The sequence below is a fragment of the Rhinolophus sinicus genome, chromosome 2 (genome assembly GCF_057876585.1).
Source record: "Rhinolophus sinicus isolate RSI-liver-muscle chromosome 2, RSI-T2T, whole genome shotgun sequence".
NCBI classification, from domain to species: Eukaryota; Metazoa; Chordata; class Mammalia; order Chiroptera; family Rhinolophidae; genus Rhinolophus; species Rhinolophus sinicus.
In genome coordinates this window covers 17,335,802-17,359,158 of record NC_142502.1, presented here as the reverse complement: position 1 = coordinate 17,359,158, position 23,357 = coordinate 17,335,802, and the positions used below count along the sequence as shown (strand labels likewise).

Below are 23,357 nucleotides of genomic sequence, written 5' to 3'. Positions count from 1 at the left end.
TATACTGCCTTTATCTGTAATACCATCTAAACAAATGTGGAAAAGTGAAATTTTCTATATCAAAGGACAATTACATTTGAAATGTGAAAGAACCAGATACAGCTTTCTGTTCAAAATTTGTTTGTTTCAACAGTGTTTGGTTCAAAAACAGGTAAGCTTTAATCAAGCACTTTTTCCCCTTGAAACTTCAAAATAAACTTTTCTAGATGCAGCTCCAGTTTTTTATTCCCTGTTACAAAATCATTATTTGAATTCATTGAGAAAATATTCCAATCATTAACAAAAATAAACTATTGATGTTTAAAACAAATAAGCTTACCTGGATTCATAAATTTGCATAAGACATGTGGCCCTCCCTTAGTCTTTCAGTGTCCTCTTCCCTCATCAAAACTTGATTCCCGAAAAGTTGTTCATAAACTTATTTGTCCAGCAATATAAAAGATGATGAAAGCTTATGTACTATATTTTAAAAGGAAGAAATAAAAGAATTTCCAATTGTGAGATTTAAGTTCTCATCAGAATATTAGGGAAATATTGTAGAAAACAACTGCAAGTGAAAACTCTATTCAGTGGCCCCTCCAACCCCCACTTCTCCACCTACATTATGGATAATTAGGGATAATTGACATTGTTTCAGTCTTTGTCTAAATTTCTTAGGAACCACATCAGGCTCAAGCCTCTCTCCCTACCAGACAGCCACCATTGGGCTTCACTCATAGAGACGCTTTCAAGTCCTATGTCAATGAACTCCCAGCCTGAAGTCCATGAACGTGATACTATGAGACATCAGCATGTTGTTAACTTGCATAATGAATATACAGAAGGTGCCAAACACATGTGTACACATTTTAAAAAAAGGAAAAAACTATTGAAATTGTAATACTCAATGTATACCAGTAACAAAAGATAAATACAAGTCACGTGTGACTTCTGCAGTTATAAGAGGCGCTCAAAGTGGTCACCATCAGTGTTCAGACACTTCTGATTACGGCGAACTACTGCTTGAGCAACGTTGACGGAAGTGTTCAGTTGTATACATTTTTATGGCACCCCTGGTATATCAAGTAAAATATCCAGACTTAGAAATGATCAACTGTTCCTACCCTCATTTTGTGTAGAGATGCTATGAGTGAGCCTAACCGTAATTTAATTTTTTTTTAAGTTTAGGTAAATTTTGCATAGAGCAAAGTGCAAAAATCTTAAATATATAGTTCAGTGAGTTTTGACAAGTGCATTCACCATGTAACCCACGTCTCTATCAAACTGTAGATTATAAACTTAGAAATTCCCTCAAATCTCTTTTCAGTGGATTCTGTCATCCCCATACCTCACCCCCAGGCAACAGTTTTGATGCTCTGGAATGTCACACAAATGAATAACACAAGAAGCATTCTTTTGTCTCAACTTTTTTTATCTCTGTATAATGTCTATCTGTGAGATTAAACCACACTGTAGTGTACAGCAGTTTATTACTTTTTATGTTAAGTAGTATTTGATTATATGAACATATTACAATTTGCTTATCCATTTATTAACTAATAGACTTTTATGTTGTTTCCTTGTTTTTTGGTTTTGTTTTGGGTTTTTCTTTTTTCTTTTTTTTTTCTTTTTGCTATTATGAATGAGGCTGTGATGAATATTCTCATCTAGGCCTTTTTGTAAATATATGTTTTCATTTCTCTTGGGTAAATACTTAATAGAGAAATTATGGATCACCAGGTTAAATCTAGACCTCTTTGAAAGGAGGAAAGCATATGACCTGTAGGTTTTTACTTTATCAGATGTCTGCTGTTCACTCTCAACAAGAAGACCCAAATAAACCCTACTGGATTTTGAGGTTGGTCACTGACTACAATGAAGCAGACTTTTTTGAAGTGAAAAAAGATACAGAACGAGCAGATGAAATCCGAGCCATGAAGCAAGCCTGGGAGATGACTGAGCCAGGAAGAGCCATCAAGGTCACTTTTCATTCCTAGTCATGGTCAGAAGGAAGAGCCATGTTGGTGAAACCATATAGTCTTTCCTTTAGAAATGGTATCTAGAATTTTCTCCAACATTAACTAATTAGACATTAAGACCACATTTGGACACACTGTAAAATGTTACTCTCCTGATACCCTGATGACTTGCAAAAGCAAAGCACATAATGGTGCCACTTATTGGCCCAAACTGCAGGGTACCTCGTTCTGTCACGTAGTCTGGACTTGACACTGTCTGTCCCAAGTAAGAAAGCATAAAATGTTTTACATGTGCTTTGTACTTTGAATACCGTTAGGTCGATGCCTTAGGCACATGCCACCCCTTTTATACTCGTATACATACCTCATGTCTCCTCCACCCCATATTTTATATAAGAATCATCGCCATAATGAAACATTATTATTTATAGGTGTTTCAGTCCCAACTCCGGGCTTTTGAGGCCAATGAAAAAGGTTCAGGAGCCACTGGATCTAAGAGTACTAATTGTAGGACTATTTTTTCATTAGTTCTCCAAAATAACTGTCAAAATCATGGATGGTTTGGAATTTGAATTTATTTCATAATTAATAAGAGCTGGCTTAGTTCAAACTGTCATATTCAGTCTCATTTTCTGTTTTTTTGTTTGTTTGTTTGTTTTGTTTTGTTTTGTTTTTTGAGTATTATTAAGATGTTGTTGTCTGTACTACTGGTTGTTGATAATGTTTGTTCTTTAGGCTTCTCAAGCTCGTCTGTGTTACCTCAGCCGGTTCATTAAGAAAATCCCAGATGCCGAGAGTGTGCCTGTGCCTGTGTCAGAAAGCCAAGCGAAAGCAGGGGAAGAAGGTCAGTGAACCCTGCCCCGACTGCCTCAGAGCACAGCGCTGTTACCTGTACTTCTTAAAGGAGAGTCAACTAGCATGCTTAGAAAAAGAAAACATTTCAGAATCTGTTTTCCTACAGGATTGTAAAAAGTCACACACTGTCATATAAGAAAATAGATACTGAAATTTTTTGTTTAGCAGATGTTTTACAGTTTCCCCAAGTAGATAAGATTTCCCCCAATTAAGAAAAAATGAAACCAGAAATAAGGGTGCAACCTGGTTAGAAGGTAACAGTATGCAAACTTGAAGATGGGCCTCCGACTATAAATCTGGCACCTTTCTAATAACAATAACAATAAATAATGACAATAAATATCATAGTATTAAAGGTAACTATTTTTATGGAGTGATTGCCTTGGGCCTGGAACTGTGAAATACTAATTATTTTATTTAATACTCACATCAACCCATTGATATTTAACATTATTTTTAACTCACCAATAAGGACAAAGGCCCAGAGTAATTTGCTCAGTAATCTGCTAAGTTCACAAGATATCCAGGGACAGAGCAAGCATACAGACAGAACTCTCCATCGTCCCACTGTCTTCTTACCAACACCTGGCTGCTTCCATCTATTACCACACGGGGCTGCCCAGGGAGGCTGAAGACATTCACATCCCAAAACAGGCTTTTCTGCTTTTACATCTTCAGGAGTATAATTCAGTAATTGTTATAAAAATAATGTCCCTTAACTTTTCATATAAACAGTATAGACAACAAATAACAAATCCTGTTATCCTGGGATGGGCCCTGTTCAAAGTGCTTTATGTTTTTATCTCACTTTAAGTTACAGCAACTATCATATAGATATTACCATTCCCATTATACAGATAAAGAGACCTAAGCTCAGAGAGTCACCTTAGTTTTTCTAAGTCACACCTAAAATTTAACAACAATGGAATTTAAAATATTTCTAACTCCTAAGGTATTCACTCCTCTAATTGAGAAACTTAATGTAATGTTAGGAATACATGGGTGAATAGACTACAGTTCTTGTCTTTTAAGCTCTAGATTTTACTATTTTTAAAAATGTATTGTTACATGTAAAAGAAAAACTATTGCACTGGACATTTATTTGAAAAGGCAGGAAGACTTTATTCAACACTATTGCAATAGGAGTCAAGACTGTTGCAATCAGAGAGGGAGAGTGAACTCAACTCTGAATACAACAAGGACAAGTGGTGATTTATATTCAATAGTCAGGGAGTGGAGGGAAAATTACTCAGAGGAACTTGGTTAAGGAAGAGGAAATTGATTAAATATCAAAAGTGTGGGAAGAGAAGCTTGGTTGGTATCAAGGGTGGAGAAGGATCCTAGATAAATTGGTTTAGCAGGATCTTTTGCTAAAATTGGGATTCTTCCTAAGCCAAGGACAAGGCCTAGTGGAGAACAGTGCTCAAGGAGCCTGACCTTGTCATACAACATACATGCAATAAAGGCATTGATCTTCTACAGCTTGAGGAATTTTCGCATATATGTACACTCAGGAATCACCAGATCAAGCAAGGTATAAACACTTAATACATCCCCAAAGTGCTTCCCACTCCTCTTCCCAGCATTTCCTTCCTCAAGGTAAATACTAGTCTGACCTCTATTACCATGAATTAATTTTGCCTGTTCTTTTTTTTTTTTTTTAATTTTATTAGTTTCAGGTGCACAAGACAAAGCAAAACTTAGACATTTATCATTTATATCCCTCACACTGTGTGAACCCTCCACCCCCTATCCACTATCCCTCTGACCTCGCACAGAGCCAATACATTTCCACTGTCTCTATTCCTAATGCTGTACTCCGCTTCCTGTAACCATATACATACAAATATATATATATATATATATATATATATATATATATATATATATATATATATATATATATAAATTATAGTTGTCATTCAGTATTGTTCAGCTTCAGGTGTACAGTGCAGAGAGCAGAGATCAGGCATCTACATCATCCCTGAGGTGGTCTCCCAAATGGGACACATGTCCATCGGATACCCTACAACATCTTTACATTATTGATTACATTCCCCAAATTAATTTTCAAAACCCCGTGGCCATCTCGTGGTTACCAACTATTTTCTAAACGTCTCACCTTCCCCTTTATCCCCACCCCCCCTGCCCCTCTAGCAACCCTCAGTTTTTCCTCTACGTCTCTAAAACTGTTTCTGATTAGTTCATTCACTTATTATTTTCTTTAGATTCCGCATATAAGTGAGATCATATGGTATTTGTCTTTCTCTGTCTGACTTATTTCACTTAACATAATGTTCTCTAGGTCCATCCATGTTGTTGCAAATGGTAAGATTCCTTTCTTCTTTATGGCTGCGTAATACTCCATTGTATAAATGTACCACAGTTTCTTAATCCAGTCATCTACCGATGGGCATTTCGGTTATTTCCATGTCTTGGCTACTGTGTATAGTGCTAATTTTGCCTATTCTTGAACTTCTTAGACGTGTATTTGAACTCTTACAATATATATACCCTATATGTCTTGATATTTAGAGGTTCTATTTCTTCTTATGTCAAGATTAGTAAGTTGTGTTTTCAAAAAAAAAATTGTCTATTTTATCTAAGTTAAACTTCCTGGAAAATTTTTTATTTTAACCTTTTTTTTTTTTTTTTTTTTTTAAATCTCAATCAGTCTTGTTCTAGGGGTGCATCGATTTTAATATATTTTTAAAGAACCAACTTTGACTACTGAATGGCTGCTTTTTATTTCTCCATTTCTCCATGCTCTTAACGACTAACTTATTACTGCCTTTCATTCAAAGCAGAATGTAACACCAGTTACGACACCTGCAATTGATAAATAGAGGGAAAGTATCTGCATAATATGGTTGTTGTGGTAGGTTTTAGAGTTTTTCTTTGGCACAGGGACGTGGAACAGTGGGAGTAGAATTATAGTGTTAAGGAAAATCCTTCCAGCTTTTCAACTTCACAAGCAAGATCCCTTTTCACTTCTATTTTAAGACAATTTTAGATAAGTGACTACACCCAGGGCTCCCTCTCCAGAGAGGAGAGTCCCGTCCATGCCCAACTCTCAATGTGGGGCAGGTTACACTTCACTAAGGCCCGCACTAACAGCAGCCCCAATGGTTCAGATATCCCATTTCCATTTGTAATATCTCACCTCCAAAAAGCCTCTGTTTATATGTCACCTTTTCATATCCTGACGCAACTTCTAGACACACTGGCTGCCTGGGTGGGCCACGTCATCTTCTGAGGTACCAATGATTGCGTCTGCTAGTGCTCTGGCTAGAAGTTGCAAAGCTTTGAAGTCTTCTGCTCCTAATCTGTGCTCTCATAGCCCTGTTACTTTTTGCATGTGATTTCATAGAATGAAGCTTCTTTTTTTTAGTAATGCGTGTGCCATGTTGCAATAGAAACACCTGCAAGTGCCATAAAAGAGCCAGAAATAAAGAGTCCTGGGAGTTCAGAGAGCAAAGAGCCAACACAATCAGGGAGTATGCTGTGGAAGAAGTGGCAAATGACCAAGAGCTTAAAGGATCTGGCAAAATCGATAAGTGGTGAAAGTGGAGGAGCAAGCCTGGCAGTCAAGGAGGAGCAGACCATGCGGAAGGAAAATATCAGTAAGTGTCAGGCTTGTCGGTAGGATAAATACGTATTTTGAAATAAAAATTCTGGAAAAAATACTTCAATCTATGTGATGTCGAGGGTTCTATAATAGAAAAATATGGACTTGGGATTCATAGGTCTTCATGTGGCTTATCACAGATGATCATCTGCTCAAGAGCCTGAGTATTAAATACTTATCCTAAAGATAAAAATAGGCACTGAAAAAAAGTGTAAGGTATAATTTTGTATAGTTTGCTGTGTCTACAAATATTAAAAGTAAAATTGCAGTGATCACATACACAGTGGTCACTAAACACAGATCCTTTTTGTTTTATCTATAATATGCTACTTGGTAGATTTTTTTTCTCTTTTATGAAAAATTTTAAATATTTGGTTTCTAAAACATGGGAAGAGAACAATTTTCAGTGGTGCACAAGCCATACTGACTTGGTTCATTTTTGTATAACATGGATTCGTATTTATTCACTAAAATGAACTCAAGTTCTTGATGGAAGGTGTTACAGAGAAATGTCTGTATTGGAAGTACAAGCAACTCCTCTCTTAGACTTCCTGTGGCTAAAGGGGTTTAGTGTAGATTGATACAATTGGAAAGAGTAAATGGGCTGCCCATGGGAAGCTCCATTCCACTGCTCATTCCTGAGTTGGAAGCACTACTTATGAGTGAGGAGTGCTAACCCAGTTGGCCAGTTCTAGGGTTCTGTGATCATGGCCCATTTGCCTCTCACATCAGGTTACATCCTCCAATTACACCTGTATCAATAGTAAAATCTTACTTTTTTTCTTTTTCTCTACTTGTTCAGAACCCAGGCAGAAGAAAAGAATATTTCGGAAGGCAGCATCCTCAGAAATGCCAACAATGGTTCTCTTTTCAAAATTTCTAGACCAGTCTGAGAATTTAAAAATTAAGTGCTGTTTATGGTTAAAACATGTCCTTGAGTGATTTCCACAGTGAAGTGGGAAACTCAAAGGGCTCTTTTATTATAGTACTAAGAGATTCTGATATTGAACCAGTATTTTGAAAGTTAGCACTCATTTAATAGATAATGCATGGACAGCACTAAAATTTATTAGAATAATATATATTATTTTATGTTAATATTTAATTAGTGGAGTGCTTTGGCATATTTATCTCAGTTAAGCCTCTGTGGGCTAGATAAAGCATATATTATATCTCTGCCTCAAAAACTGAAGGAATTGATAAACAATGAGTCGTCCAAGTGCAGGAAGCTGACAGAGTTTGGAAGGAATCAGGACTCAATCCATAGTTCTTTTTATTCCACTAGTTGTGATCTCTAATCAAACACAAACTTTTTTCCACACGTAAAGCTCTACCAATTGAAAATACAATTAAATTCTGATATCAAATTGATTATTTACAAGCTAACAAAATAACCGTTAAGTGAGAACATGGAATTACATCACACCAGCCTGGGACAGTGTGTCCTTGCAGTCATAGTGCAGATTTCATTTTTTCCCCAGCACCCCTTAGCAGGGTTGTGAAGGTCTAGAACATGTACTTTAATGTCAGCTCTCCTGCTTCTTATTTCTTCACAATTGTGGACACCGGAGTCTTCAGACATTTGCCTTCAAGTTTGCATAACTATAAAAGAGTGTACTTTTGGGTGGGGAGGAAAAGGCAGCAAACAGGGAGGAAAGGTAAGAGTAAGCAGGAATGGAGGACCTTGGCCACAGCAGCCTGCCCTCAAACAAAAATTTCTTCAAAACATTCTTACATATGTTTTATTATAATTTTAATTTAATGTAAAATGGTAAGTTTAATTATACGCCATCAAGAAAAATTGACTCCCTCTTCCTCCATTAAGAGATATGCTCTTGTATGGTTCTAGTACATCCTATATCTTTGAAACATTGCCAGGTACCACAGGTACTATAGTTGTAGAAAGAATCCTGCTGGAGAACCATGGGTCTGGGTATCAGCTGTTATCTGGAACTCAATGTATTGATCCCACTTCTGCTGTTGGTGTACCACAAATTGGCCCTCATTCCTCGAGAAGCATCATCCACGAGATGATAGACTCTGTAAGAGCTTTATGTGGTGTGGCCTCTACATTCCCATAGATATTTTTGACTTCCCAAAAGCTTATTCTTGCTACCTCCTATTTTCATATAGTAGGTAACTTAGGACAACTTCCCTTATAATGTCAGAGGTCATATAAAAAATATCATTATGTGTTTCACTCCTAAGCATTCTCCCCTCAACACCAAGCCATCATCAAGTCAAAAGTCCAAACATTATTTTCAACTTCCCTTTTATTTCTGGGGGTCTCAGGAAAGTGCTTCTTCCAGAGGTTAGAGATGATCACTGTCTTTATTCCCAAATTTTTTCCCCAGGCTTCACCATCTGTCAAGCTACTTTTTCACCATGTCTTTCAAACAGTGACTCTCATACTATACATGGTGAAGGAAGTTTTCTCTCCTGGTCTGCTACAAACTGAAACTTGGTAAAATATAATAACATGACCCAGTGAAGATCAATTGTTACAAAAATATTTCTAAATGCATACTCTCACTTTTAGAATATATCCCATAAGGAACCAGTTTATAGATGGAAGACGGCACATGCGCACGCGCGCGCACACACCCACACACACTTTGAGCTGCAATTTTCTAGAGGTCTGAGACCATCATACTACAATCACACCCTATTTTGGTACAAAAGAGTTTTGTAGATGAACATGAAGGTTAACCTTCTTTGCCCCTTTCCCACCCTTGCTGTTTAAACATATATTGTTTGGTGGGATATAAGAAAACACAAAATCTAATTAATTAGACAATATTTTCATTCCAGTAAGAGTCAGCAGAGTTGGTGTCTTATAGAAAGAATTATGGTTTGAAATGCCAAAATATATCCAACATAAGTGGATATGTTCATAAGAAAAGCAAATGAAGTTTAGAAATCTAAGATCCCATAGTAACCAGGATGAAAAAAGAAGTTATTGGCCACTGGTTTCTAGAAGAGTCATATTATAAAATGTTAATACTTCAGGAATGTTTTATTTAATGTTATATTGTTGTGACAACAAAAATATAAAAGGGGAGGGGTAAAGATCTCAATTTTCAAAGGGGAATGGAGATAAGATGCATTCAGAAGTAAAAGGACTACTGTATATATGAAACTTTTTTTGAATAAACCTAATGGTAACCACACACACACACAAAATCCAAAACTGAGACACATGACATTAAAAAAAAGAGAGAGAGGAATAAAAAATCACAGCATAAACTAAAATAACACAGAGAAACACAGGGAAAAGAAACAAGTCACAGAGCCACCAGAAAACAAAATATAAAATGACTATAGGAAATCCTCATACATCAATAATCACCCTAAATGTAAATCTAAACTCACCAATAATAAGTCACAGAATAGCAGACTGGAGAAACAAAAAACAAAAAACATATGCTGCCTTCAGGAGACATATCTCAGCTGCAAGGACAAATATAGACTCAAAGTGAAAGGGTGGAAAATGATACTCCAAACCAATGGCATCCAGATAAAAATAGTTGTAGTCATACTTATATCTGACAAAATACATTTCAAAATAAAAAGTTAATGACACAAAGATGAACTTTTTTTAATGATAAAGGGGACAGTTCATTAGAAGATATAACACTTTTCAATATATATGCACCCAGTCAGGGAGCACCTAAATATATAAAGCAACTACTAACAGAACTAAAGAGAAAAACTGGCAAAGGCACAATTATGGTAGGGGACTTAAATACTCCATTGACAGCTATTGATAGATCATCCAAACAGAGAGTAAATAAGGAACTATCAGCCTTAAATGACACATTAGGCCAAATGGACATTATCAACATATACAGATCTTTTCATCCCATAACACCAGATTATATATTGTTCTCCAGTGCACATGGAACATTCTCAAGGATAAACCATATGCTGGGATACAAAACTAGCCTCAACGAATTTAATAACATTGAAATAATACCAAGCATATCTTTTTCCACAATGCTTTGAAATAGGAAAAAGACAAAGGGAAAAACCGCACATATGTAGAGGTTAAAAAAACATGCTACTAAAGAATGACTGGGTCAAAAAAGAAAAACAGAGATCAAAACGTACATAGAGTCAAATGAGAATGACAATATGACATAGCAAAACCTTTGGAATGCAGCAAAAGTGGTAATAAGAAAGAATTTTATATCATTATAGGCCTATCTCAAGAAACAAGATAAATCACAAATAAGCAACCTAATGTTACATCTTAAAGAACTAGAAAAAGGAGAATAAGTGAAACCCAAGGTCAGCAGAATTTAGGAAATAATAAAAATTAGAGCAGTATTAAATTAAATAGAGAACAAAGACAATGGAAAAAAATTAATGCAACAAAGAGCTGGTTCTTTGAAAAAATGAATAAAATTGAAAAACTTCTGGCTAGACTCATTAAGGAAAAAAGAGAAAAGACTCAAAATCATAAATGAAAAAGGAAAAGTTACAAGTCACACTACAGAAATACAAAGGATCATATAAGAATACTATGAAAGACAATCTGCCACCAAATTCAACAATCTAGAAGAAATGGACGAGTTCTTAGAAATAGTACGTAACTTTCCTAGACTGAATCACAAATAACTGAAACATATAAATAGACTGATCACCAGTAAGGAAATTGAAATAATCATCAAAAAGCTCCCAAAAAGTAAAAATTCAATACCATATGAATTATAAAGAATTCTACTAAACATTCAAAGAAGATTTAATACCTATGTTTCTCAAGCCCTTCCAAAAAATTGAATAATAGGCACTAATTCCTAACTAATTTTATGAGACCAACATTACCCTAATACCAAAACCTGGCAAGGATAACACAAAATAAAGAAAATTATAGAGCAACATCTCTGATGAATATAGATGCAAAAATCCTAAACAAAATACTAGCAAATCAAATACAACAATACATTAAAAAGATAATACATCATGATCAAGTAGAGTTCATTCCAGGGGCACCAAAGATGGTTCAATATATGCAAATTGATCAATGCAATACACCATATAAACAAAATAAAGGATAGAAATTATACAATCATATCAATAGATGCAGAGAAAACATTTGACAAAAAACACCATCCATTTATGATTAAATAAAATGGGTATAGAAGGAAACTACCTCAACATAATAAACACCATGTATGACAAATCTTCAGCTATTATCAGTAGATAAGGGTCAAGGGGGTCAAATACATGGTGACAGAAGGAGATTTGACTTTGGGTGGTATGAACATACAATGTAATATACAGATGATATATTATATAATTATACACTTCAAACCTACATAACTTTATTAACCAATGTCACTCCAATAAATTTAATTAAATTTAAAAAGAGAAAATAATCACACAAAAGATAAATTAAAAAAATGATTAAAAAATTTCAAAACTTGGGAGGCATACAACTAAATGAAAACATTTATTAAAAATAAGAACAACAAAAATAAATGGTCTTAATTGTATTAGTTTTCTATTGCTGTTGTAGCAAATAACCACAAATGTAATAACTTAACACAAATTAATTTCTTATAGTTCTGGAGGGCACAAATTCTAAAATTAAGGTGTTGGCAGGACTGCATTCCTCCTGGAGGCTAGAGGAGAATCTATTTCTGTTTTCAGATTCTAGGACCATCTCACTCCTTGATATGTGACTCTCCCCAAATTTAAGGCCAGCAGCATAACAACTTCAAATCTCTCTGTCTCTCCTTTCCTCCCTCCATCTCTCTCTCCTCTGTCTCCGTCACCTCACCTCCTTCTTGTATTCTTCCTCTTCTATCTGTCTTTTTCCTTAACAAGGGTTCTTATGATTCCATTGAGTACAGCTGAATAATTCAGGATCATGTCCCTATCCCTAGATCCTTAACTTAATTGCACCTGCAAAGGCCTTGTAAGGTAAGATAGTCATAGGTTTCAAAGATTAGGACATAGACATCTTTGGAGGTCCATTAGGCTGTCTACCACAATTGGTATGAACAACAGGGATCTATAGCATATTAATGTGGAGTTATCTCACTAACCCCACGGTCTGTATCATGGTAACCATGAGGTCCAGCCACCCTGCAGCCACTGCTAGAAGGGGGTTTACCTGATTTGAGGCTCCATGGGAAAGTTCTCTGCCCATCGGCATTGTTACAAGTTGTAGTGAACTTCGTGGTAAACAATTGGGGATGGCCAACATCACAGTTGCATGACCATGGGACTGGTCAGGGCAAGCAGCAAATCAGACAAAAATTGAACAGGTTAGATCTGGGTAACAACCATGGTGATTTCAACCTAAAATCAAGAACAAGGCAGGCTGTCCACTCTAACCACTTATATTCAACATTTTAAAGGAGGTTGTACCAGTTCAATCAAGAAAAAGAAAGAAAACACATACATATAATAAAGGAAGAAGTAAAATTCTATTCTCACACAAATTGATCCAGTATACTGCGTAAACCCTAAGGGATCAGTGAAAAAGAACCAAGAATATCATCTAGAACTAATAAGTGAGTTCAGTGAGATGACACGATACAAGATTAATATACAAAAAATAATTTTATTTATATATATTATCAGTGACTAATCAAAAAATAAAATTAAGACAGTTTCATTCACTATAGCATCATTAATAAATGTATGTAAATAAATTTAACAAAAACGTAAATCTCATATACCAAAAACTACAAATCATCACTGAAAGAAATTTTGAAAGATCTAAGTAAAGAGAGAGGTAGTCCAAGCTTTGACCTAGAAGACTCAATATAGTAATATAGTAATTCTCTCCAAATTTATACATAAATTCAGTATAATCACTAGAATTTGATAAGCTGACCCTAAAATTTATACAGAAATGCAAAAGGTCCAAAATGACCAAAACAATGTTGATAAAGAGCCAGGGGGGAGGATTTTTACTTTGTGATTTCAGTATTTATTATGAAACTAACAATAATCAAAACACTGTGATTTGATAATTTCTTTAAGGGTTAAACACAATTTTACCATTCCTACCTGCATGAAATGTTCAAGAAAGGCAAATCTGTAGACATAAAGCAGATTGATGGTTGTCTGCGGCTTGTGGTAGAAATGGAGAATTAATATAAAAGATCACAAAAGATTTTACTTGGATAATGGAAATGTTTTGAAACTGGATTTTGGTGCTGGTTGCAGAATCCTGTAAATTTACTGAAAAGTATTAGATTATACTCTTTAAATGGGAAAATTTTATGATCTGTAAATTATGTTTTAGTAATTTTTTGAAAAGATTAAATGGTCCAAAAAGACGGAATATTATTCAGCCATAAAAAATAACGAAATTTTTATCATTTTTAACAACATAGATGGACTTAAAAGGTATTGTGCTAAGTGAAATAATTCAGACAAAGACAAATATTGTATGTTTTCACTTATATGTGGAATCTGAAAAACAAAACAGAAATAGACTCATAACTACAGAGAATATACTGATGGTTGCCAGAGGGGATGGGGGTAGGGAGATGGGTGAAAAGGGTGAAGGGATAAAGGGGTACAAACTTCCAGTTACAAAATAAGTCACAGGGATGTAATGTACAGTATAGGGAATACAGTCAGTAATATTGTAATAACTATGTATGATGACAGGTGGTTACTAGACTTATTGTGATCACTTAATAAGGTATATAAATGTTGAATTACTAGATATTATATCTAAAACAAATATAATATTGTATGTCAACTATAATTTAAACATAAATAAATCATTTTTAAAATGCTCTGGAAAGGCTGAATGGTTTATATGGGTCTATGGAATAAAAAGCTCCTGCTTATTTGATCTTCAGTGTTTATCTATTATATATATTGCCTACTCCACTAGACTAAACAGTTCTTGAAGGTTGCATATTGTGTCTTCAACATTTTTATATCCCACCCCATAGTGCATAGTACAGCTTTAACACATAGACCAAGCTCTTTAAATATGGGGTCATTTAATTTGTTTGTAATGAAGTTTCGTAACTTAAAGAATGACTTATTTTTTTAAATCTCCACCTTCATTTAATTATAATTAGAAGAATGTTTTGTTACTCTTTTTATAGACTATATTCATTTTGTCATCTCCTTCATTTAACTAGAAGATAAATATAAAATATAGTTATATTTTATAAAGTCATATTACATCACATTAAAATCATATTAAATAAGGCAAGTCCAATCAATGGTGTTTTCTAACAGAAAATATTGTTTTCAACTAAAATGATATATAAGTCATTTAGTTAATCATTGTTGATATTTTTTTGAAAGCTTAGGACTTCGTTTTTTTTAAAACAGGGCCTCGTTCACGATCCCCGACAATTTTGGAAATGTCTCCACAACTTATTCGAAAAGAGTTAGAATGTGTAGACTTAACTCAATACTTGCGGTAAGTTTTAATAAACATGATTAATGTAGACATCTATGTGCATAGAATTTTGCATACATTGCTAATCGCAGTTGCTAAACAACTGAAAATTTGAAATGACCCACTTATTTTCAATGTATTTAAATTTTTAGAAGTACATGATTTTACATCTCAAATTTAGCAAATGTTTCATTAAGTCAATCAGAAAAGCATTTAAATATTTTTCTGTAAAGATTTCATCTGCATCCTGATTAAGCTGAGTTGAGTTACAGAAAACTCTCACTGTAACTGCTGCCGTTATTTAATTAGATTCAATTTTCTTAAGAACTAGCCAATAAAATTAATAGAGAGATAGTTACTCAAGCATATTTATAAGTTTGGAAACATTTTCAAAATTATGTAGCCACATAAATTAAAAAGGAAGACCTATAAAAAAGGCTTACAGTTTCGAACACCAATTCCACAAACATCTCATCAAATGTTGCATCTAATTTTACTGATATTTTTCTAAAAGAATTTTCTAAAATATCATTGATTCAATGGATGGAGCATAGGCCACCTAAAAATAATGGTTTCTTATTTCCATTCCTAACATTTTATTTGATTCAGACCACCTCACTGTTGATATGATTTTAAATTATTTGAGTTCAAACATTCATTCCAGAGTTCCCAAATGATTTATGTTCTCTTTTGATGTTTCTGTATCAAGGAAAACAAACACCGAGCCTCTGCTGCTAACAGAGGAACTGAATCAGCATCAATTAATGCAAAAGGCAGAGGAGGTTCATCAGTTTCGACAGCGTAGGAACAGACTCCTTAGCATTCGAGGCATTGAACAAGAAGAACGATTCAAATTAAAACATGGAGTCCTGAATATGTATGGGGAAATGCGGGTGAGTCTAAAAGTGCATACATGAATCACAGTTGACAAATTTGTTCGTAATAGAAAAAAGATATCATAGAATCATATAGTACCCGGGTAGAAAGACGCCTTAGAAACAGTTAGTTCTTAACTTCTCAGAAAAGATGGCAAAATGATTATACACATTTAATTTCACTTACTCCATAAAATCCCTCTAAAATGCAGTATCAGGAAGCTATCCACAAAATGGGAAGAATGGGAGAGAAGACGACAACAAATATTTGGGACGTTGGAAAATAGCTGGATCAAGATCATATTAACAGACTTGAGGCAACCAAAACCTACGCTGGCAGCAGAAAACCTCTTCAGAACAAACCCAGTTTGCTCCACAGAATCCCCAAAAGGCTCAGAAATTGGTGGCACTGGCCACATTAAGAAGGGAAGTGAAGTGGAAGGAAGATGAACTCTTTGGGTTATTTGGTTTAAAGCTATTTAAGAAACAGTCAGAATGGTACATCCCCACCTCAGCTTTTTATAGGCTAGTGACTGCCGCTCCTCCACCCAGAAGAAGACTAGAGGGCTTTAGTGAGACATGATTCAAAAACAAACAAACAAAGTTTTTTGTAGTGTGAAAGCTTAATTAAAAATGAAAGTATCTCACTAGAAATGGGAGAGTCAATAAATAAATATGGATGACTTCCACTATAGAAGGTGAGGATTTTATTTTTTTCCTCCCACTTCCCTGCAACACACACACACACACACACACACACACACACACACACACACACACACACTCCCGAAGACACTGATGGCTACCGGACTTCCTAAACATTTTTGCCACCGTGATTTTAGGTGTTCCATGTAATTCCCAGGGCAGTGTTGGCCGATCTAAGGAGTATGCCTATTTGACATCTCTTCTTGTTTGTCTAACAGGTACCTCAAACTGAACCTCTCCAAATCCAAATTCTAAAATTCTTGCCCTGTGTCTCATTCAGCACAAACGTGTCACTCCACCAGCATTCTCTATCCCAGTCAAGGGCAATGGCAATCTTTCAGCTGCTCAGAGCAGAGACCTTGGCGACATGCCTGATTTCTCTCACTCCACACAATCCATCATCAAAAGTTGTCAGCATTACCTTGAAAAATATCCAAAATTTATCCACTTTTCATTCCCTCTAGCCCTACCACTCTAGTCCAAACTGTCATTGTTTTCCATTTGGAATACTGCTGCAGCCTCCTGACTCATGTCACTGCTTCCATTTTTGCTCTTTTACAATGTAGTTAGTCTCTGCTGAGCAGCCAAAATGATTGTATCAATGAGGACACACTTTTTATGCTGTGGTGACAAACAGACTCTATGTCTCAGTGGCTTAAGACAGGGGTTGACAAACTTGTTTTCTGTAAATGTCTAGATAATAAATATGTTTTCCTTTGCAGGCCATATGTTGCAGCTACTCATCTCTGTCATTGTTAACACAAAAATCAGTCAAAAATAATACCTAAAGTGTTTCAATAAAACTTTATTTAGAAAAACAAGCATTGAGCCAAATTTGTTCCACTGACTGTAGTTTACCAACCCCTGGATTAAGAAAATAAAAAAGTATTTCTCTTCCAGCTACATGTCCAGTGAAGCTCAGTAGAGGGTCCTTCTCATCATATTTACATTTTGTATTCACATTTCATTGGCCAAAGCAAGTCATATGGTCATATACACCTTCGATGAAAGAATCAACCTTGATTTTAAATTTCTAGCATCAATAACTGGGACAATAAGTTTCTATAGTTTAAGCCACCCAGTTTGTGACACTTGATTGCAGCAGTCCTAGCAGACTAATACAGAATACAATGCTACCATGTGCTTGGAGGAAAACTAGAAATATTTTATGAATTGCACTTTTGGTTAGCATAGTACTCCATAAAACGGAGAGTGAGATCATTTGACTCCTGTAATAGCTTCACATTTCACAAAGTCTTTATCATCACATCTAGAGCTCTACTTAATCTAGCACCCACTTTCCTTCCTGATCTTTTTTCCTATCATTCTACCAGCTTTGATCCTTTCCTTTTCTCCACATTGACTGCCTTTCCGCTAATGGCCAGGCATGTCCCCACCTCTCGGCTTTTGACCTTGCTCCTACCTCTTCCTTGAACATCCTTCCCTCAGAAAGCCTAATGATGTCCATCTTCACTTCATGAGGTCTCTCAGGTATTGTCACTCCATTATAAAAATCTTCTCTAGCAACCCATTCAAAATCAGTGCCCTTAAAAATGTGTATATCCATGCCTGGGCCTTATTATTTTCTTCACTTATTGGTTTAACATGGATGTGCATAGAGAGAGAGAGAGCCAAAAATATGTACACACATTTTAAGAAAGGAAAAAACTGTATTAAAATTGTAATACTCAATATACACTGATAAACAAAAGATGAACGCAAGTCACATTTGACTTCTGCAATTACAAGAGGTGGTCAAAGTGGTTACCATCAGCATAATTTTAATACAGTTTTTTCCTTTCTTAAAATGTATATATATCCAAAAGATGCAGGGTATAGTTAAGTAATAATAGAACCAGAAATGACCTTGGATTTAGCTACATATAGATAGATTATTGGTATCCTTGATGAATACAGGTTTTTTTTGAAATGGTAAGAATGAAAGCCAAGTTGACAATAACAAAGATAACCAATGGATTAGGTGATATTATTGGGAAGTTCTTCAAGTATAACTCAGATATATTTTGTCAGGGCTAGAATATGTGTGGTTAACTAGTAATTTATTGAGCACAGTTACTGTGAGAAACACACTGAGCTGTATATTTTATATAGATTATATTTGAACTCATTTAAAGCATATAGTCGCTTTGCCAAAATTTCTGCCTATTTCTTTTTTCACCTTTCTCTTTATTTTTCTCAAACTGATTCTTTATTTACCATTCCGTTAAAATCTCATGTACCCTTTGTTGCTATCTCATGTTGTATGTATTGATAAACATTTGAGACCATAAGATAATTTCTATCTCTCTTTAGCAATTTCCCTCTTCAATCTACTGGAATAAGGAAAGAATAAAGGGCTTGCTTTTTTTTTTTTTTTCCCCTGGGACCATAAGTCTTTATCAGTGAACCTTATTTTCTTGGGGTTTTGTTCGGAATAGGACTCTTTAGATGAAGCCCGACAGAAGATCTTCAATATACGGGAAGAATATAGAAACAAGTTGCTGGAAGCTGAGCGCATAAGGTTGGAGGCTCTGGCTGCTGAGGAAGCAGCACTCCGGGCGGAGCCAGAAAAGAAGACACTGGCTCCTGACAAAGAGAAAAAAAAGAAAGAAAAGAAAAAGTAACCAGGAGAGGCCCAATACTACCTTTCTTCTTCTGAAGAAGAACCTATTTTTACATATAACTTTGCTGATAAAAATAAGGTCTTGGCCAATTAAAAACAGAATATTTCCTACCTTAGAAATAGTTTCTGCATTTTAATGTTAATTTGTTAGTTTTTCTCAGAAAGGTATAATTTGAATCCATTAGAATTTACACTTTTCTAATTTTAATTCAAAAATGTCTCAAAATATTTAGAATGTAATAAAACGCATATGTCTCTCTGTGAATTGCTGTATTATTAATGTTAAGACAAGATCATAATGAGCCAATAGAATTGCCTTTGAAAAATTCAATGAGAAAAATAGCTATTGTTCTTGGATAAAATTTTGTCTCCAACTTTAAAGACTTAATATATTTTTAAAGTATACTCCAGACGTGCTTTACTTTTTTCTTTGTTTTGTTTTTGTTTAAGCTGAATGTCAATAAACCTCCCTCATTGGGCAAGAACTATTGTGGGTTAAGCCCACCCGGTGTTAAAACTCTGAATCACAACAATGAGTAAAGGTAACCCAAGCATAAAGAACGTGATCACAAACACATCTGTTGTCATGTGTATCCACATCGTATTTTTTGTCAGACTGAGAACATGTTCTCGTATGCTAGGTTTAGAAAAATACAGTGAATGTATTAACTGAAGCACATAGTAGAAAGTTGAATTTCCCAAAAGCACACTTCCAACTCATGACTTCGTCAGATGGAAAATTCCCATCCTGTTCTTTAACTAGCAAAGCTGTTTCATTTTGATAGGTGATTTTACTTTTCACATTCATTTAAATTTGTATTATTAGAAAATTCTTTACACACACACACACACACACACACACACACACGATTTTATTTAAGTAAATATGCAAATATATGCATGTTTTCCTCTATTACTGTTTGCCTACACTTTCCTTCACAGCTTTATGATCTCCCAGCCCCCCAAAATAATACATTGTAATAACCTGGTATGAATGTTTCCATATTTTTCTCTTATAAATACATTAGTATTTTATATTATTGCTTATTTCACAAAATGTCATTTTATTGTACATACTTCACTAGTTTTTTAAAAATTTTTCTCACCAAATAATACAAAATCTGAGTCAAAAGTAATTCATTCTTGTTAATTGTTATGTAGTGTTTCATGGTACAAATATATCATAATTTATTCAGCTAATTCTCCATTGATGAATATTTACTTTGTTTCTAGATTTTTGCCACACACGCTATCTAGTTGAAAATGTGTGTGTGTGTGTGTGTGTGTGTGTGTGTGTGTGTGTGTATCAGAATATTCAACTACTAATACTGGTATTATATATTCTCTTTAAGTTAGATAAAATTCAGCTGCAAAACTCTGGTTCCTATATACATTATATACAGGTATCCCCACTTTCTGAAAGTTCAAGTTACACCATTTCACTTTTTACAAAAACAATACACATATGATACAATATTACTCAGCCATAAGAGAAGGAAATCTTGTCATTTGTTAAAATGTAAACTTTGGAGGGCATTATGCTAAGTGAAATCAGTTAGACACATTAAGACAAATACTGTAGTGATCTCACTTACAGTATGTGGAAACTAAAACAGTCAAATGCAGACTGATTTACAAATGACTTGTAATTGTGACTCAAATATCTGGAATGGGGCTGCCATTGGTGATACATTTTCCAAAATGAACAATCCTTGGTAAGTTTTTAAAGATAACAATGTGTAGTCTTCCCTTATTGTACACAATTGTTGCATTTCTGAAATATTCAGTGAACTTAAAAACTATGCAACAATATTTGTTTTTTATATATTTTACAAAGTTGGGTTCTTGAATTATTAACTTGCTTTTAGACTCTGTGAATCATGGGCCATTCAAATTATATGGCAGGTAAGATAATTCTTTGTTGCATTAGGGGATGATTACCATCCTCGTTTTTCATCCTCTAAAGAGCAGTAATTCTCTTCCATTATTGGGACAACCCAAAATGCTCCCACACATTTCTTGGATATTCTCTAGAGGTGGCACTATCCCCACTGAGATCATCTCCATGTAGAACAGTAAAGATTGGTGGGAAGCTAAACATATCAATGTCTGGGGGTCATAGTTAATAAATTACTCTTTTAGAATACATAGCCATAGGAATACCCTCCATTGTGTTCATTGAGTTAACCAGGGTGTATCTATAAAGCATAGTGTATGGCCTACCATTCAGTTTCTTTCTTCTTAGTCTCCTAACATTTACCTCCTTACACCCTCCCCCCCCCCCCCAAGTACTTCAAGGACAACCCCTCATTTCACAGGGGCTCTTGTAAGGGAAGGAAAAAAAACAAACAAACAGTTTTCCTCTTCTGTAGTCCCAGACCTGCCTCTGAGTCAACATTAATAATCCCCAGGGTGCAACTCTGGTGATGATAAACATCATTATAAGAGCAATTCAATTCCTCAGTGCCTCCAACACCTCCACTGAAGAAAGGACTGTGGCAAAATCAAAGTGCCCACTAAAGTGTTTTTAACATAGAGAAGTCTTCTGTTAAATGAATCAGAAAATTGCTGACAACTTCAATAAACTTTGACTTCTACGTAGAAACCAAATTTTCAAAATCAAGTCAACAAAAACATTGACTTCTAGTCTCAGAGCTCCCTGTTATATATAGACTATTTGCACCCATAATAAATGTTCCATAACATGGTGAAGTAGAAAAACACTGTACTTGCATCCTTCTAAAATCCCAACTAAATCCTACATTAAAATTACAACTAAATTACAGAATAATCAATCTGGAGGACTATCTGAAGTCCACCCAGACAGAAGTCCTATAACTAAAAATATAAAGAAGCCACATCAAGACTGGTAGCAGGGGGAGAGACATGGAATGAGCCTAAAACTTCTGTGCGGCAGTTGAAAATCAGGAGGGATATCTCAGCTGCGGAGGTTCTTCCTGGAGGAGCAAGGGACTGCAGCCCCACACTGGCCTCCCCACCCCAGAATACTGGTGCCAGAAAAAGGAGCCCCCATAATATTTGGCTATGAAAAACAGTAGTAATTCTACTACTACGATAAAAGGTTGCCAGAAACCCAGACGTCCTCTTAAAAGGCCTGCACACAGACTTACTCGCTCGCAGGCACTTACCTTGGGCTCCAGTCGAGGGATGGTAACTCGGGGGTGTCAGAGGCATATGAGGAGCTGACTGAGGTGTGTAGCTTCTTGGCAAGTGCTGGAAGACAGTCACCATTTTCCCTATAAGGGGTCCTTCTCTAGTGCAGCCAGCAGGCAGACGCCATCTTTCTTTTGTTGAGCCCTCCCCCAACACGGCTAAATCTGAATCTGATTGGTCTGGTGAGCTCTGCTTCTCCACATTGCTGACTCACTGGGAACGTGCCCCACCTAACTCCCCCAACTTGGGAGACACTTTCTCTGCAAACAGCCAGCCCTGCCCCTGCCCACATTGCACTCTTTCTTGGAAAACTATCAGAGTCTGGCAGATCCCAAGCAGGCAGCGTTTGGCCTCTGTGTGCTCTGAGGCTTTTGCTTAATCACTCCAGGTTCAGCACTAGCACCAAAACAGAATTTACATTAACTTGGTGACTACAACTTTTCCTACTCTAGTGACTCCTTGAAACCCTGCCTCACCCAACTTGTGTACCACATGAGGCTCTATCAGTGGCTGAACCTTAAGGGAGTGGGCAGCTGGCAGCAGGCCTTGGGGTGTCCTGGCTTTTTGTGGAGCTACCCTAGGCCTGGTAGTAGTAGTAGCCATCCTGGATTCGTAGCATGGCCTCTCCCTCACACCTCCATGTTAGCACAAGAAGCAAAAAACCACGGATTGTTTTGTAGCTCCTACCAGGTAGTCCCCTACTAGTCACAGGCAGTGAGTGATATACGCCTGCACCAGAGCCCCTCCTAGGAGGCCCCAGAACCAACATATCTTGATTCATGTCCAGGGATAATAAAATTATCACTTTCAAAAATAATATTTATCAGAAAAGAAACTAGAGGCAGTTCAAAAAAAACTATGATTTTGCACCAATCACAACAGTAGTTAGGTATTTTGTACGAAATTTTGCTTATATGTGGAATCTAAAGAACAAAATTAACAAACAAAACAGAAACAAACTCATAGATACAGAAAACATTTTGATGGATGCCAGATAGGAGGGGGTTTGGGGTGTGGGTGAAAAAAGGGAAAGGGATTAAGAAGTACAAATTGGTTGTCACAAAGTAGTTATGGAGATGTAGTGTACAGCATAAGGAATATAGTCAATAAAATTGTAATAACTATATATGGTGACAAAGGGGTACTATAT

General features: G+C 35.7%; 1 protein-coding gene across 3 annotated transcripts in view; it reads left to right on the top strand.

Annotated features, from left to right (window-relative positions):
• ADGB (androglobin) overlaps positions 1-23,357 on the top strand; it is a 144,554-nt gene extending 121,197 nt beyond the window's left edge. For 2 of the 3 annotated variants that reach the window (XM_088795403.1, XM_074333688.2), the window contains exons 31-36: positions 1,782-1,958; positions 2,694-2,802; positions 6,230-6,436; positions 14,761-14,851; positions 15,540-15,723; positions 18,849-23,352. In XM_088795403.1, coding sequence (XP_088651529.1) covers positions 1,782-1,958; positions 2,694-2,802; positions 6,230-6,436; positions 14,761-14,851; positions 15,540-15,723; positions 18,849-19,034 — 954 coding nt within the window. In that variant the 3' untranslated portion in view covers positions 19,035-23,352. Of the gene's footprint in view, positions 1-1,781; positions 1,959-2,693; positions 2,803-6,229; positions 6,437-14,760; positions 14,852-15,539; positions 15,724-18,848 lie in introns of all 3 variants that reach the window. The other variant, XM_088795404.1, reaches the window with a different exon arrangement.